Genomic DNA, 16,713 nt, shown 5'->3' on the forward strand with positions numbered 1-16,713 from the left:
GATGTCTTTTGACACCGCAAATCCAACTGCGCTGGTGCCGGGTGGGAAGTCAGGCAGTGGGGCGGTGCCAGAGGTCTGGCCATAGGGGGTGATCGTGCCCTGGCTCCCACACTGTAGCCCAGGAGCCAAAGCCCAGGACCAGCACGGGAATATGAAGTCCCAGACCCCCGCATCACTGAACCCCAGGGGTCCCCGCCCTCCTGGGTGGAGTGAGGGTGAACATAACTTCCCCTCTCACCTCCCACTGATGTACGAGAAAGTTCCACATAGGTGCTTTCACAATTTGCTTAATTTTCGGAGATAAATCTCTGGCCTCAGGGGCCCTCCAGACCCCAGCTCCATCCAGAATGAAAACCAGAACCCGAGGCGTCCCCAAGGAGCGCCAGAACCTCAGAAGAGAACGAGCCGGGGGGCGTGGCCTTCGATTGCTTCTGCCTGGCCGTGGAGTTGCGCGCGAACGCGCCGGCTGCGATTGGTGCTGCCTGGCAGCGTACGCAGGGCACGCTGGGACGTGTGGCCGACGGGAGGCAGCGGGCCTTTCTTGGCGCTGGGAAGCGGGAGGCGGCAGGATGGTGAAGCTGACGGCGGAGCTGATTGAGCAGGCGGCTCAGTACACCAACGCAGTGAGGGACCGCGAGCTGGACCTGCGGGGTGAGTCCGGGGCAGCGGGCGGTCATCCCTGGGCCTCCCTGGCCTCGTGTCGGCGCCCGGTCGCGGCCCTGGGTTCTGGACGCCGGGACCGCCCCGGCCTCCGCCGCCACCGAGCGCGGTTCCTGGTACGCCGTGTTCTGTAGGCCTGCGCCTAGAGGCGATTCTTGACTTTGTAGCCAAAAGAGCCTCCGGTTAGACGCCGCTGAGGTTTCTGTTGCTCCTCTCCTACTCGCACACACGTGGCTGAATTAATTGCTTCCTCCCCCGTGCGCCTCTGATTGGACCTAGTTTGGAACAGTTCTCAATCCGAGCTCGTTGCGAGCCGGGAAAATATACTTATTAACGGTTGTAACTAAGTGCAGGGCGAGTGGTTGGCTCTCAGTAAATACTTTAAAAAGATACTGTGAGACATCTTCTTGACCAAAAGGGGGATGTGAAAGGAAATGAAATAAATTGCAGTGGCTGGGAGATTCCAAAAGGAGCCGAGAGGTCACTCTGGTGGGCACTCTTAACGCACAATGTAGACAACCCTTTTTAGTTTCTAATGAATTGGAATAGCTAGCAGTAAATACCCGAAACTATAAGACTATAACCCAGAACCCTTGAATCTTGAAGACGATTGTATAAAAATGTAGCTTATGAGGGGTGACAGTGTGATTGGGAAAGCCATATGGACCACACTCCCCTTTGTCCACTGTATGGATGAATGAGTAGAAAAATGGGGGCAAAAAAAAAGGGGGGCACCCACTGTTCTTTTTTACTTTAATTATTCTTTTTCACTTTAATTTTTATTATTTATTGTGTGGTAATGAAAATGTTCAAAAATTAATTTTGGTGATGAACGCACAACTATATAATGGTACTGTGAACAATTGAATGTATGCTTTGTATGACTACATGGTATGTGAATATATATCTCAATAAAAATGAATTAAAAAAAAAAAAAGATACCGTGAGAGTAGGTAGGACATGCGGTAATTATCCCTAATTTACGATGTGGGCAGTCAGTTCTTGGAACAAAAGCAATGATTTCTTTTCCCCGATATTTTCTTATTGGCTTTAGGTGTCCTCTTTTTCCCTTTCATCAAAACATTTTAAAAGATCCAGCTATTTCCCCAAGGCTTGTTCCGGGATATGTTTCCAGCCACCACCCCAGAGTGTAATCCAAACTATTGAGATTCCTATAAATATTTTAGCCTGAGTAAAGCTTGGTCAGAAATTGGGGTTGCAGTTAGCTACTTAGCATTTCCAGCACTGTGGTGAAGGGATTATCCAGTCTTGGCCTGAGAGTTTCTCAGATGGAGACAGGTCTCAGGAACACCACTTCTGCAGACGCTGCTTTCTGGTTAGATTCTTTGCTGACTTTTGGGAAATGCCAGTGCTTTTATTTTATTTTATTTTATTTTATTTTGTTGAAATCGCCCTTCTTAGAGAAAGGTTCAGTTCAAGAGTAACTCACCATCTTCAATTTCTTGGTACCTTCTTTCTTTCTGAGGTTCATCTGGTGTTGAGAACACTTATTTTGGCACAGTACCTACTTTGATGTAGTTTTACAGTTCCAAATTGTGTGCTTTAACCGTGGTTGGGTTTATTTCTTTTCTTCTCCTAACACGTAGCACAATAAGTTTGTCCATATCAGACAAATCATGAGCATTTTGAGCAAATGGTTCTTAGAGTGCTTCAGTAGTGTGTATAAACAGTTGACCCTCAACTCTGGATTGGAAGTGAGGTAAGGGTGTGAGAATTAGATTAAGTTTAGCTTTCACACAGGGTGGGGGCAGCTCAGGGGAATGGCAGAGGTCAAGAAGCCAAGCTATAATCGGTGGCCGGTCCTCCTGTTTATCCACCCACTGTCTTTGCAAGGTGGAGACTGGGTGGGGTGGGTAGATGTTCCTTAAACAGCTTCATAAGTTGTTACCAAACTAGCTCAGACTGGCTCTGCAGTTAAAGAACAAAGGAAAGAGGGTTGGAGACTTGTTTCAAATGTTCCAAGTTTTCACAGGAGACTTTTTTCCAAATGTTTCCAATTTGGGCAGGCTGCATGTTTCAAATTTGCAGGGCTAATTAGGCTTGTCGAATAGAATGTAACCTCTGAAGTATCCAGGCAATGGAGAAACAGAGGAGGGACTTGCAGTTAGAGGTAGGGAATAAATACTGCTGGGTCTATTGTTCTGTGCACCAACCCCCCACATTTTGGTTGGGCACCTGTTCTTGCAAGATCGTGAATAAATTCTTCTCTTCACCACAATCGGGTGAGCGTTTATTCCTTTTAGGAAGAGTGCTTGTTTCCCACAAGGGGGTTGCTAACACATCAGGAGGCTATCCTAATGAGTTCTATGCATCTAGCTTGTTGAAATGCAAAAGAGGTTGAACGAACTGCTGTGCACCTGGTATGAACAAAGCTTGGGCACCCATAGTAGGCAGCTGAAAGTGTAACTTGCTCTGGAACCTTGATTAAATCATAGAGCTTTGATTTCTTCTATTTTTTAATTAAATTTTTTAAATTTTTATTTTATCGTGGGTTTAGAGAGCAATCATATGTAAAATATAGGATTCCCATATATCACCCTCACTTTGACACCTTGCATCATTTTATGGTTAAAGGGGATGAAAAAACTTGTGGAGCTAAATAAGAAAAATCATGTGTACTACTAGCAACAGTGCAAGACACCTTGTAAATATTCTTACAAATGTTCACTACCAATATTATGCTTAGTAAGTATCCTCGTTATCTTCATCCTTGGCCTTATTCTCAGCAGCAGCATCTCCATGTCCACTGGTAGACCGTGAGCTTCATGGCCACAGGGAGTTTGTTTTGTTTGACATTTTATCTCCAGTACCTAGCACAATGTTTGGCATGTTGTAGATGCTAGATAAATATTTTTGAATGAATGAAAGCCTTCACAAATTACCATGAAGTATTGTAAATATTTTAAGGTGCCTTTTAATTATGATATTGTTCTAGTCTCTTTTCTTGATATTTCTTGTGTTTATTTTCTTTTTCATATTACAGGGTATAAAATTCCTGTAATTGAAAATCTTGGTGCTACCTTAGACCAGTTTGATGCTATTGATTTTTCTGATAATGAAATCAGAAAACTAGATGGCTTCCCTCTGTTGAGAAGACTGAAAACATTATTAGTGAACAACAACCGAATATGGTAAGTGTCTGCTAATAGACAGTAGTAATTTTTCCCTAGAGTAAATGTTGCAGTGATCCCTGAAGAACTTTTAATACAAACTGCCAGTTAAATCTATGTGTTTCTTCTTAAAATGAGAAATAACCTACACTTTTCCCATAGAGATCCAGATGATTAACTTGGCGTTGGTTTAATCTTATTTGCGTCTATTTTAAAAATCTTGTAAATTTGTTTATTCATGGTAAGTTTCTAATTTAAGTTAAAAACATGGTGCATGGTACACATTTGGGCTTCTAAAACAAAAAATAGAAAAATGAGAAGGATCACATTAAAGGGATATATGTAATTTCAGCAATTATGATTTTTCTGATCAAGCCAACTCTCTCACCTCACATCCTCTGACATATATATATATATATTTCTTTAACTGTGGTGGGTTTCTAGAATATTACTTACTGAAATTGAAATCTCTTTGTGACCCTACATCGCTTTGTGTAAATTTTATAGGAGAAAAGTTACACCAGGTATGCAGATAATGTCTTTAAGGACTGCTTGTTGAGATCTTTAATAGACATATTTCTTATAAGTTAGTCAGTGTACTAGGCAGTGTGCTAGTGAAAGAGCTCTAGGCAGCTTTCAGGAAGCATATGTTCTGAAATCCTCCAGATTCTGGTACTAATCCCATGACCTTCTATGAGGTTTCCTCTTTATGCCTAATCTCCCTTCTGTCAGATAGGGTGTTTGGAAGAAGCATCTCTAAGGTTCCTTCTGACTCTGAAGTCTGAAATCCTTTGAGCAAGGACTTAGATAAAATACTTAGCTTACTGAACTTTTTTTTAATGCATTTTTTATTGTGAACTTTAGCATATATATATAGCAGTGATAACTTTCAAAGTACAGTTTAACAAGTAGAGAGCAAATTTCAAAGAATGTCATGGGGCACAGTTCCACAACTTCAGCTATTTCCATTATTGTGAAATACACATCAGAAAGGTGTTAACTTTCGATGTACATCTCAACAAGCAGTTATATAGATAATTTCAAAAATTGTTATAGTTCCACAATTTCAATTCTTTCCTTATTATGCAATATAGGGTATATACAGAAAGGTGAAGGCTTTCAAAGCACAATTCAACAAGTGGCTATAGAGGAAATTTCAAAGAATGTTATAGGTTACAGTTCCACCATGTCATTTACCTCCTTCCAGCTATTCCAACACCCCAGCATTTAAAAATACATATGTGTTTATAAAGTTTCAGTATTCATAGACCTTTGTTAAATCTTATCTTGTTTGTTGCTACCCCTTCCTCTCACTTAAACTCTTTCTCCATCTTCAGGGGTGTCCGGGCAGTGACCACCCTAACTTGTTCATATTGAAAGGGGGTGGCGACAGTATGGGGAAGGGGACTGCATCTGATTATTGTTCTTAAAGAGGCTGTTGCCTCTGGGTTTTAGGACTTATCTGGCATGGGAACACTGGTGGATTTAAGTTTCTGAGAGATTAAACTTAGTGAGTGAATATTTTATAGAATCTCAGATAAGGACGTAGGTATTTGGGGACTACTTTTGGTTAGGGCCTGGCATACTGTGGCCATTTGGGATGTTTAGCTGGAGCTTGCTTAAGAGAAACCTCCAGGGTAGCCTCTCGACTCTACTTGGGACCTCTCAGCCACTGTGATCAGCTTATTACTTTTCTTTTCCCCCTTTTGGTCAAGTAGGCATTTTCAGTCCCTCACCGCCAGGGCCAGGCCCATTCCTGGGAGTCATGTCCCATGTCACCAGGGAGAGTTATTCCCCTGGAAGTCATGTCCCTCATGGGGGGTGGGGGGAAGATTAATGAATTTATTTGCCAAGCTTACTGAACTTTTAAAAGAGTATTTTTATTTTAGCCGTATAGGTGAAGGACTTGACCAGGCTCTGCCTTGTCTGACAGAACTCGTTCTCACCAACAACAGTCTTGTGGAACTGGTAAGTTGAACAGGGGGGAAATATATTTGGGGGAGGGATTAAAGGTACTGTGTGCTTCCTATAGGAAATTGGAAAAACCAGAAAAATTCACAGAAAATTATCTTATCCATTTTCATTGTCTTTTTCTTAATTAATTCAGGCCCTCAGCCATTTTGGGTTATAAGTGTTGCAAATTTCTTCTTTGACTCTGTGGCTTGGCTTTTCATTCTCTTCGGGTGTCTTGGTAGAAAAGTTCCTAATTTAAGTATAATCCAATTTATCAATCCTTTTCTTTATTGTTAGTGATTTTGATGTTCTGTTTAAGCTTTTCCTATCCCAGGGTTTGAAGAAACACTACTATGTTGTTTTCTAGAATTGCAGTGTCTAGTATAGTAGCCACTAATCATATGTGGTTAGTCTGAATTGAGATGTGCTAGATCTGTAAACTACACACTAGATATGGAAGACTTCATGCAAAAAAATTAAATTATTTCAATAATTTTTATATATTAATTACATGTTGAAATGATAATTTGGATATTAGGTTAAATCAAATATGTTGTCAAAATTAGTTTATCTGTTTTCTTTTTTCTATCTTAATGTGGCTACTAGAAAACTCAAAGTTACATATGTAACTCACATTAAACTTCTGTTGGACAGTTCTGTTCAAGAAGCTTTGTTTTAGTCTTCACATTTCAACAGTCCACCTGTAACTGATTTTTTTGTGAGATTTGGGGCATTTTCTCTATGTGGATATGATTATTTTGACCTGTTTTTGTGCTTTTTACTTTATTTTTTTAATGCAATTTTATTGAGATATATTCACATAACATACAGCCCTTCAAAGTGTACAATCAGTTGTTCATAGTATCATCATATAGTTGTGTATTCATCACCACAATCAATCTTTGAACATTTTCATTACTCCAAAAAATAAAATTAAAATTAAAATAAAAAAACATCCAAAACATTCCATTCCCCTCCTCCCCTCATTGTTCATTTTTTTAAAACTTTATCAAAAAATTTAAAAACAAACAATAAAAAAATTTCAAACAAAACCAAAACAAAGGAACAAGAAAAAACAAATAACCTAAAATAACTGCATTTCTGCAAACTTGTTCCTACCATACCTCCCAGAAATTAACAAACCATAGTCGTTCCTGAGCATTCCCGTAACATATAAGTTTACCCTCCACAACTTGTCTGTTACTAGATTATCGTTCCCTCTTCACTATTTGCTGTCTATCACTAGGTCCCTACATTCTACAGTACAAACCATTTATTTTGCATTTTTCTCAGTTATCTTTATGCTTTTTAAATTTTTGCTCTGTATAATTTTTAACAAAACTGAGCTCACACTATGTATTGTTTCATAACCTAAATTTTTCACTGGATGTTTAAGACCATTTTGTATAACATGATTTTGGATTATTATGACCTTGCTTCCTCTCCCTATTAACTTGATTGTTTTCCCTATTACCTTGTTGTATATTCCTTTTCCTTGTGGATAGGGTCCATAGATTTCCTTAGAGTCTCGAAGAGGGGGCGGTGTTTAACTCCAAAAGTAGGAAAGTACTGCTGTGAGGTCAGATCCCTTTTAAAATGTATGAGGTATTCAGCCAGAGATGCATGCTTATAGAAAATGTGTTGCATGATAGGAACTGTTAGAGAAATTATGGTTGTGTTTAAAGTTGTTTGCAAAGATGAAAGCTGATGCTAATTTTTTTATCTGTCCTGCCAATTACTGTGAGGGGTATGTTAAAATCTCACATTATGATAAGGATTTTACTATCTTCCTGGAGTTCTGTCAATTTTAGTTCCATATGGTTTAGGTTATCTTACTTGATACCTACCAATTTTAAATTTTTAATATCTTTCTGGTAAACTGTATCTTTTGTTATTATGTTGTGATGTTTATCTCTATTAATACTTTTTTACTTTGGTATCTATTTTTTCTGATTCTTTCAGTTAGCATTTGCACAATAAATGATAAATCTTTAAATTTTTTTGATGGGAAACTTTTTTTTAATAATTCAATTTTATTGAGATATATACACATACCATGCAGTCATACAAAGCGTACAATCAGTTGTTCATAGTACCACCATATAGTTGTGCATCCATCACCAAAATTAATTTTTGAACATTTTCATTATCACACACACAAAAGTAATAAGAATAAAAATTAAAGTGAAAAAGAACACTGGGTGGTTTTTTGGGGGTTTCTTTTTGTTTTGGCCCCTGTTTTTCTACTCATCTATACACTGGACAAAGGGAAGTGTGATCCACATGGCAGGAACCATTTTTTTAGTTGGTTAGCATATATATGTATATAACATAAAATTTGTCGTTTTATCCATTTTTAAGTGTATAATTCAGTGGCATTAATTACCTTTACAATGTTGTGCTATCTTCACTACCTTCCATTACTAAAACTGCACGATAACTTTTTCCATCCAAAATTTACCTTCAACTTTTCTGAACCTTACATTTTAGATTTGTCTCTTGAAAACAGCATATAGTTGGATATATTTTTGTTTAATCCAGTCTCAAGTCTGTCTTTTAGATGGAGTATTTAGTCCGTTTACATTTAATGTAATCACCTTATATTTGAGTTTGTGTTTGTCTTTTTTCTGGGGCTTTCTGTTTGTCCCACCCATTCTGCGTTATTTTTTTTTCCTCCTTTATTGTTCTCTGGGTTTTTGGTTTTTTGTTTTGGTTTGGTTTGGGTCATTTCCTTTTCCTTCTAATAGTTTAGAAATTATTTACTCTATTTCTATTCTTAGTCAACACCCTAGGAATTAAAGCATGTTTATTTGTCAAAAGTCTAAAGTTAACCAGTCTTCCTAAATAACACAGAAACCTGAAACATTTCAGCTCTCCCCAAACTTGTTATATTATTTATTCATTTTTTAACCCCACAATACATCATCATTGTGTATGTGTGTAAAAAGAAAAGTTGCCACATTTTGTTGTTTATTCCTTTATGGATCATCTTTTTTTTTTTTTTTTAATTAAATTTAGCTTTATTAAGATATATTCACATACCGTACAGTCATCCATGGTGTACAATCAACTGTTCATAGTACAATCATATAGTTGTGCATTCATCACCCCAATCTATTTTTGAACATTTTTCTTACGCCAGAAAGAATAAGAATAAAAAATAAAAGAAAAAAGAGCACCCAAATCATCCCCCCCATCCCACCCTATTAAAGGGAGTGCGATCCACAAGGTTTTCACAGTTACACTGTCACCCCTTGTAAGCTACATTGTTACACAATCGTCTTCAAGAGTCAAGGCTGCTGGGTTGGAGTTTGATAGTTTCAGGTATTTACTTCTAGCTATCTCAATACATTAAAGCCCAAAAAGGGGTTATCTATATCATGCTTAAGAATGTCCACCAGAGTGACCTTTCAACTCCATTTGAAATGTCTCAGCCAGTGAAACTTTATTTCGTTTCATTTCGCATCCCCCTTTTAGTCAAGAAGGTGTTCTCAGTCCCACAATGCCGGGTCCAGATTCATCCCCAGGAGTCACATCCTGTGTTGCCAGGGAGAGTAACATCCCTGGGAGTCAGATCCCACATATAGGGGAGGGCAGTGAGTTCACCTGCCGAGTTGGCTTAGCTAGAGGGCCACATCTCAGCAACAAAGAGACACTCAAGGGGAGACTCAAACACAATTATAAGCAGGTTTAGTCTCTCGCTTCATAAGGGCAAGTCCCGAGTTAGAGAGCTCGGCACACCAAACCGTCAGTCCTCAGTATTTGTGAGAATATCAGCAACAATGTGGATCGTCTTTTAGGTTTCATCTAATCGTATTATGCCAGGGGCCAACTCTAGAACTCTCTGGTGGTGGTTTTGAAGTATTCAAAAAATGGCAGCTTAGTTTATGAGAACTACTGGCTCTGTTCCCTTCTATCTGTACTTTTATCTGTACTTTATCTCATTGTTTCTCTTGTCCATGTCCAGTTAATTTGGATCTGTTTCAGTAGTTTCTTATCAGTGTAGGAGAAACTTTTCATCTTCTGATGTTGACACAATAGCTGTAAATGGCAGAGATTTTATGTTTAAGAAGCTCAAATGTATTAACCATTCAATAGACATTTATTAAGCATCTGTGATGTACTAGTATTATGCTAGGTGCTAAAGCAATAATTTAAAAAAAAAAAAAAAGACAAGATGGGTCCTTGCTCCAAAAGCACCCACTATTTCAAAGTATCAAAACAGTGCATTGTTCTTACTTGTGGTGGCTCTTTTATAGGGTGATCTGGACCCTTTGGCAGCTCTCAAGTCACTGACTTATCTAAGGTATGGAAATTATTTGTGATGGTGACAAACTAATGAAGTCCTCTAAAATAACACATTTATCAGCCTTGACCTTAAAGCAATCAGTTAGTTTTTGTTTTTTTTTGTTTTTTTTTGTTTTTAAAAATACCTTTTTAAAAATATTGAAAATGTTTTCTTTGGACCCCTGTGCTCTAAGTTTCCCTTATGTTATTACATTGACAGATGTGAAGACTAACAAAATTTTCCTTGATTTAGAGATTCATTAGACTTTATTAAAATGGGCTTCTTGAATGCTGTGCCATCAACAAAATTTGCTTTATATTGTTCCTTTTCTTATAGTATTCTAAGAAATCCTGTTACAAATAAGAAGCATTACAGACTGTATGTAATTTATAAGGTTCCACAAGTCAGAGTACTGGATTTCCAGAAAGTAAAACTAAAAGTAAGTATTAGTGTTATTCTCTTGGTTGTGAGTCATGATAGAGTTGTGTGTTTTTCTTTAGACTATTGTTATTGATTTTTTAAAATTGCCTATTCAAATAAATTGTACTATCATTTTGTATTAAAAACGTGGGGAAGAAAATGTGAAAGCAGATTTTTTTTTTCCTCAGACAGAGTTTCTGGTAGGTCTTTGAGTTAAAGCTGTTCTATATAGTGTTAGTCATTCCAAAGGTGGCAAAATTTTGGAGCCAACAGATTGTTTGGTTACATTCCAAGTTTGGAGCTTAACATAATCCATTTTTGAGCCACTCTTATTATTAGAATTTTTTTTCCCTTTATTGGGAGTCTTTTTAAAAAAAAAAAAAAAACCCTTAGTTCCTGGGGAGCCAGGAGAGGGTACTTTCTTCAGGGAGCTTCACCAGAGAAAGCAAGATCACTGTGTCTCCTTTTAATATGAAATTGGCTTTTTGGTATTTTTACCAGCCCCAAATATCTCAGGAGAGTTTTCTTCCGTGTTCTGAGGAGTGCATCTACATGCATGTGGTATTCCTGTTTCCATTAACTGTGTGTGTGGTGTCGCTGTAGGAGCGTCAGGAAGCAGAGAAAATGTTCAAGGGCAAACGGGGTGCACAGCTTGCAAAGGATATTGCCAGGAGAAGCAAAACGTAAGAGACGGATATCCAACTTAACTCCACTTCACCTTCAGAAACACTACTTGTCTGGCAGTCTGCCTCCTACAAAATTAAACAAAACAACCGTAGCTAATATGGTATTAAATTTAGGTGCTGGTGGTCTGACCACCAGTGCCCCATACATCACATGAAATTTTTTCCATGTTAGCAGAGCAAGTATTTCCATATTCAGTCTTACTGTGATGCTATATACTTCCTGTTTTCTCTATAGGAAGATGAACTTGGTGGTGTTTCTGAAGGAGAGAGTTCTTGTATCAGTTTGTTAACAAAGATAAGATACTACACTGGTTGAATTACTTTCAAAAGCTTTTGAAAGTAAAAGAGAAGCAACTTGTATTGGTCTGGATTCAACAGTTATGTTCTTCTTTCCCTCCCCCACCCCCCACCCCCTCAGTTTTAATCCAGGTGCTGGTTTGCCAACTGACAAAAAGAAAGGAGGGCCATCTCCTGGGGACGTAGAAGCAATCAAGGTAACCATTAGGACTCTTGAACTGGAGAGAGCTGAGAGATGCGTTCAGGACACAAAGTTGTGGAATAAACCAAATTCTGAACATTGCAGACTATAATTCCCACATTTGTTAGAATCCAGATATATTTGTGTAGGGGAAAGAAGAGCTTAAAGTTACTATTTGACCAGACTTCGACTTGAATTATGTGAGCCAGTCAAAGTCAAGGCAGTTCTGATCTTTCTCATTTTTCCAGGATGCACTTATTAGGAGACACTTAGAATAGTTAGTTACCTGATATTCTGGCTTAGTAGTTGCCCTAATTCTTACTTTGAATTATTTGCTGTCTCTAATATATCCTCTTTGATGTCAGTGGGAAATCATAATTTTATAATACTGCCTCCTAAATTGTCCACTGATATAATCCCATATAGGTACTGTTAGCTAAAATTTTAGCACACATGAAATGATTACTTATTCTCTGTTACAAGAGGGCCCACATCTCTTCACCAATTTTGGAAGTTGGTGATTTGGTTTCTGGGTTAATTTCAACGTGCCAATAAAGTTCTTCCCCCACTGCAGAACTATTTAATGTTCTAACTTAAAAGTTGCTGTGAATTTCCATAGGTATTTTCTGGATGATTGATACTTTTGTTTAAATTAATTGGCCATCTCTATTATGTTCTGTCCTCCAGAATGCTATAGCAAATGCATCAACTCTGGCCGAAGTGGAGAGGCTGAAAGGGTTGCTGCAGTCTGGTCAGATACCTGGCAGAGAACGCAGATCAGGTCAGAAAACCATGTTCTGTCTTTGTATTTCCAAATTAATGTTACCCTGAAAGTGATTATAGAACAGTTCAATTGCTGAAGTCCCTTTAAATGCTGTTTGAAGATGAAGACATTATTTGATAAAGAATGTTAAGTCATAGGAGTAAGGGGTTTTTTGTGTAAAAGTTGAAACAAAGATTATTTTCATAGCCATGGAGTGAAGCCAAACCTTGGAGGTAGCTGTGTGGTACTGCAGGGGTAACAGCGCAGGGTGTGACATTAGTAAGTTTTTGATAAGTGTTAACCATTCTAAATATTTGAGTGCCAACTTTGTGTCAGACAGCAAATTGGGCACTAGAGATATAATAGTGAAAAATGCATATTGCAAGTTTTGACATCAGTGTAACCGGGGATCTCTACCTAGGCTGGAGGCTTAGGGAATGTTTCCATGGGAAAATGATGTTTGAGCTGATAGCAAAAAATGATTAAAATATCCTACTTAGACCGGTGTTTCTTACGCTGTGATCCATGGCCTGTGAGGTCAAAACTACTTTCATAATAACACCAAGATATTATTTGCTTTTTTCATCGTGTCCACTGATGGCACAAGAGCAATAGTGGGTAAAACTGCCAGTACCTTTTCACAAGTCAAGGTGGGGGGCCACATGGCATTATTAGTCATCATATCTTTCACTGTCATGTGCTCTTAGTAAAGTATATACCAGTTTCACTTAAGAATGTCCTTGATGAAGCAATGAAAATTACTAATTTTCTTCAGTATCACCCCTTGAGTACACATCTTTTTGGTCTTCTGGGTGAGAGGATGAGGGGTTCACATGAAGCACTTCTGCGTATTTCAGTTGGACGGTCGTCTCCATGGAAAGCACTTGTGGAATTGTTTCAGCTGAGAGGCAGGTGTTTTCTCAAACATGAATGAAGTGAGCCTGTCACTTCAAGGACAACAACTGACAATATTTATTGCCAGAGATAAAATTAAGAATTTGGGGCAAAAATGAAGATTTGGGAAACTTGAACTCACCACTATGACTTTGACAGCTTTCAGTGCTAGTACTTAAAGACTTTTCTGAGGAAATCAGCAAGATTAATAAATGTGATTTTTTTTTTTGATATTGTATAATGAGATGGGTCAACCTTTGAAGAACTGCATCTTTCAGTCAACCAGTATTTTCCAAACATTACAAAATCATGGGTTAAAGATCCATTTAAAGTACAAGATAGACCAATGGATTTTCACATAAGAGAGTACAAAAAGTTCATTGGTACAGTTTCAGACTCCACAGTGCAGACTAACCTTTAAGAAACTACCATTTTTCAAATTTTGGCATAGTATCTAAAAAGCAGATCCTCAATTATTCTGCAAAAGCTTTTAGAATACTCTTCCCTTTTCTAGTTACATATCTGTATGTGGCCAAATTTTCTTCATATCCTTCAATCAGAACAACATATTGGCAATAGGAGGAATGCTGAAGCCAATAGGAAAGTTTGGCTGACTGCTATGGTCAGACATTATATAGAGATGTTCAAAAATATGTCAATCTTCTCATTACATTTTTTTTTGTTTTGGAAAATAATGTTTTTTGTACGAATATAGACATTAACATATAGTGGATTTATTGTTTTAATTACTGTTTTTAAAATTCTCAGTTTTTAATGTAATCCACATAAACAAAACTCTTGGGTCCTGAGACTAAAAAGTTTGAGAACTGCTGAACTAGACAAAGGCAAAGAGGCATTCCAGGCAGAAGGCACTGCACAGGGAAAAAGAAAAACCCTGCGGTTAAAGGGAGCGTGACCCACATGAAGGAAGGCCAGGGGAGCCTGGGGCAGCAGAGACTGCAGTGCAGGCCCATGCCAGGCCCAGCACAGGATGCTGTAGGACACGGGAAGGCTTGGGTCTTTGATCTTGAGAACATTAGAAATCTATTGAAGTCTTTTAAGACTTGGTGACAGATTGGGGGAAGGGGAGTAATAGGCAACTTTGCTTATTTTGACTGCAGTGTGACAGAATGACTGAATTCCCCAAGAATATTTTGTTTGGGACTTAGGGTTTCTTGACATTTTAAATTTAATCTGAAGGCACATGGGGAGAAAAAGAAAATCATTCAAGAAGTAGCACTTCACGGTGGCATTCTTTCTTGGTAATTTTTATTTAGAAAGCTAATGCAACAGTAGGCTTAAACATGAGTTATTTTTACAAACACTAACAAGGTTAAAACAGATTTCCTTTTTTAGAATATACTGACCAAAATACCTACCATAAATTTTTGGACAAATTGAATGACCTTTTGATGGTTATTACCATATTTCCCTAACTAAAAAAGGCAATAAAATTATTAATTGGCTGTTCCAAGCATCTGGCATGTAATGAGTGCCCAAATGTTTTTTAAGTGAGTATTCACAGTTTCTTTGCCCATAGTAGTGGCAAGAAGAAAACACAAGTAAATGCTTTTTACCCTCACAAAAATCAATTTTTATAGATCTGAATGAGTTAGAATGGGAGGCAGTGGTTTGATTTTCATAAAATACCTTTGTGACCCCTTTCCTTGGGAATTGCCTGTCCCTTCCAATACTGTAAAAGACGGGCTGTCTCTGGACTATAAGCTTTTTGAGGGCAGGGCCTGTTGCTCGTTGCCTTGCACCTTACCCAGTGCCTAGCATACAATAGCCTCAAAGAATGGGCACACACGTACTGAGCAAACAAATTCTCTGAGATTGGAAGGACTTCTGGTTTTGTCTTTATCCTTTAGGGCCCGCTGATGATGGTGAAGAGGAGATGGAAGAAGACACAGTCACAAACGGGTCTTAGGCAGTGGCCTGAGTATCTTCAGGACATGGAATGATGCCACCTGGGGACAAGTCTTACTTTTGAACATGGAATAATAGCCTTGTTTGTGTCAGCAAAGTGGAATTCTTAAGCATTGTTGAAATGCTTAAAACTGCTTCTGGTTGTTTTGTAATGCAAATCTTGAAATCTAAATGTCAGTTTTTCTACAAGTAGTAAAAATAAAGGACACTTGCAGTGCTGCCAAATTGCCTTTCATCATGGTGTGTTTGCAGTGAGGTCTATGGACTTGTTTAAGTTGGCAGCATGGGACTTTTAAATAGGCTTTAGTCAACTGTGAAATGTTTAAATTCAAGATTTATCTGTTTCGCTGCCAGTGATTGTCAGTAAGAATCAGCAATCTCTTCAGCGCATTTTTTTGCACACAGAATAACAGCTTCATTAAAGGCAGCCAGGCTTTAGGACTTCCATGAATTGCCATCCTTTGGCCTTTTTTATTTAACTCTACATGGAAACATCATGCAAATTAGTGATTTGAAGAAATACAGAGGGAAATATGACTTCTGCTTGTCAGGTGATGGAATATGAGCAGAGGAACAGCATTTTCCAACCTTTAGGATGTGGTAGAGGGCTATTGTAGCTTCCCTAGTGGGTAGGCTAAGGCTTTGTTTCCTTACAGCTCTTAAATACTTGATTCCCCTCCTCACACCTTACTATGACTAATTGAGGCTCATCTAAAAAACAGCATGGTGGCAGGTAAGCAAGATGAGTACCTTAACCAAGCTACCTTTTCTCATCTACTGGCAGTCCCTCTCAACTCAAAATCAGTAATTTCCATCATCTTAATTAGTGGTTCCTAAGTCTTCACTGAATAGCACATTAACAGGCAGGGTTTTCCCAACAGTGCCTTGGGCTCCCCCACTAAAGTATCCACCTTCTTTGGCTTGGGGTGTTTTTTAAAGTTCTCTGGGTGATTCTAAGTGTGACAAACACACTGAACAGTTTTCAATGATTGCTGATCCGCCAATATGCTGTTCAGTACCAAACCACTTCTAGTGGGGCATATCCAAGGTGCCTAAGACATGAAGGGATTTTGCTTTCAAGGAGCTGCAATCTAGCTAGGAAGACAAAACCATAAGCTACAGTGGTACTCAAGCTCAGAGCAGAGGCGATGAAAAGCATTCAGGAAGGCTTTGGAAGGTAGATGGAACTTGACCTTCGGGAGAACCAGGCCCTTGGATTTCCTCAGTTTGACTCTTTTCAATTAGTATTCAATTTAATTACTATGTTTCAAACGAAAGTGCAGAGTCCAGAGGATCATGTTAAAATGCAGGTTCTTTCTAACGGGACCTGAGGTTTCCAGGTGCTGTGGGGTCAGAGGTTAACACTCCAAATGATTTCCAGCGTTACCTCTTCCTACTTCCTTAACTTCAACCTGACACCTAACTCATCCTTAGAGAGCGATGCCTCTATAAACCATTTGCTGATGGCCTAGACCAAATTAGGTTGCTCTGTCTTCAAGTCTTGTCCTTAC

General features: G+C 38.5%; 1 protein-coding gene across 1 annotated transcript; it reads left to right on the plus strand.

Annotated features, from left to right (window-relative positions):
* The first annotated feature begins 505 nt into the window (after positions 1-505).
* Positions 506-15,437, plus strand: SNRPA1 (small nuclear ribonucleoprotein polypeptide A'). Its single transcript, XM_037832889.1, has 9 exons — positions 506-651; positions 3,665-3,812; positions 5,681-5,759; positions 10,004-10,050; positions 10,369-10,471; positions 11,056-11,135; positions 11,557-11,632; positions 12,304-12,397; positions 15,145-15,437. The coding sequence occupies exons 1-9, from the start codon at positions 570-572 to the stop codon at positions 15,201-15,203; spliced, it is 768 nt and encodes a 255-aa protein (XP_037688817.1). The 5' UTR covers positions 506-569; the 3' UTR covers positions 15,204-15,437.
* The last annotated feature ends 1,276 nt before the right edge of the window (positions 15,438-16,713 follow it).

Source organism: Choloepus didactylus, chromosome 4 (assembly GCF_015220235.1).
Source record: "Choloepus didactylus isolate mChoDid1 chromosome 4, mChoDid1.pri, whole genome shotgun sequence".
Taxonomy (NCBI): Eukaryota; Metazoa; Chordata; class Mammalia; order Pilosa; family Megalonychidae; genus Choloepus; species Choloepus didactylus.

Bases quoted from the DNA above. Each gene is read 5' to 3' on its own strand.
- SNRPA1 (XM_037832889.1), top strand. From the start codon at position 570: ATGGTGAAGCTGACGGCGGAGCTGATTGAGCAGGCGGCTCAGTACACC. The intron at 652-3,664 runs GTGAGTCCGGGG...TTCATATTACAG, and splicing joins CCGCGAGCTGGACCTGCGGG to GGTATAAAATTCCTGTAATT. The intron at 10,472-11,055 runs GTAAGTATTAGT...GTGTCGCTGTAG, and splicing joins TCCAGAAAGTAAAACTAAAA to GAGCGTCAGGAAGCAGAGAA.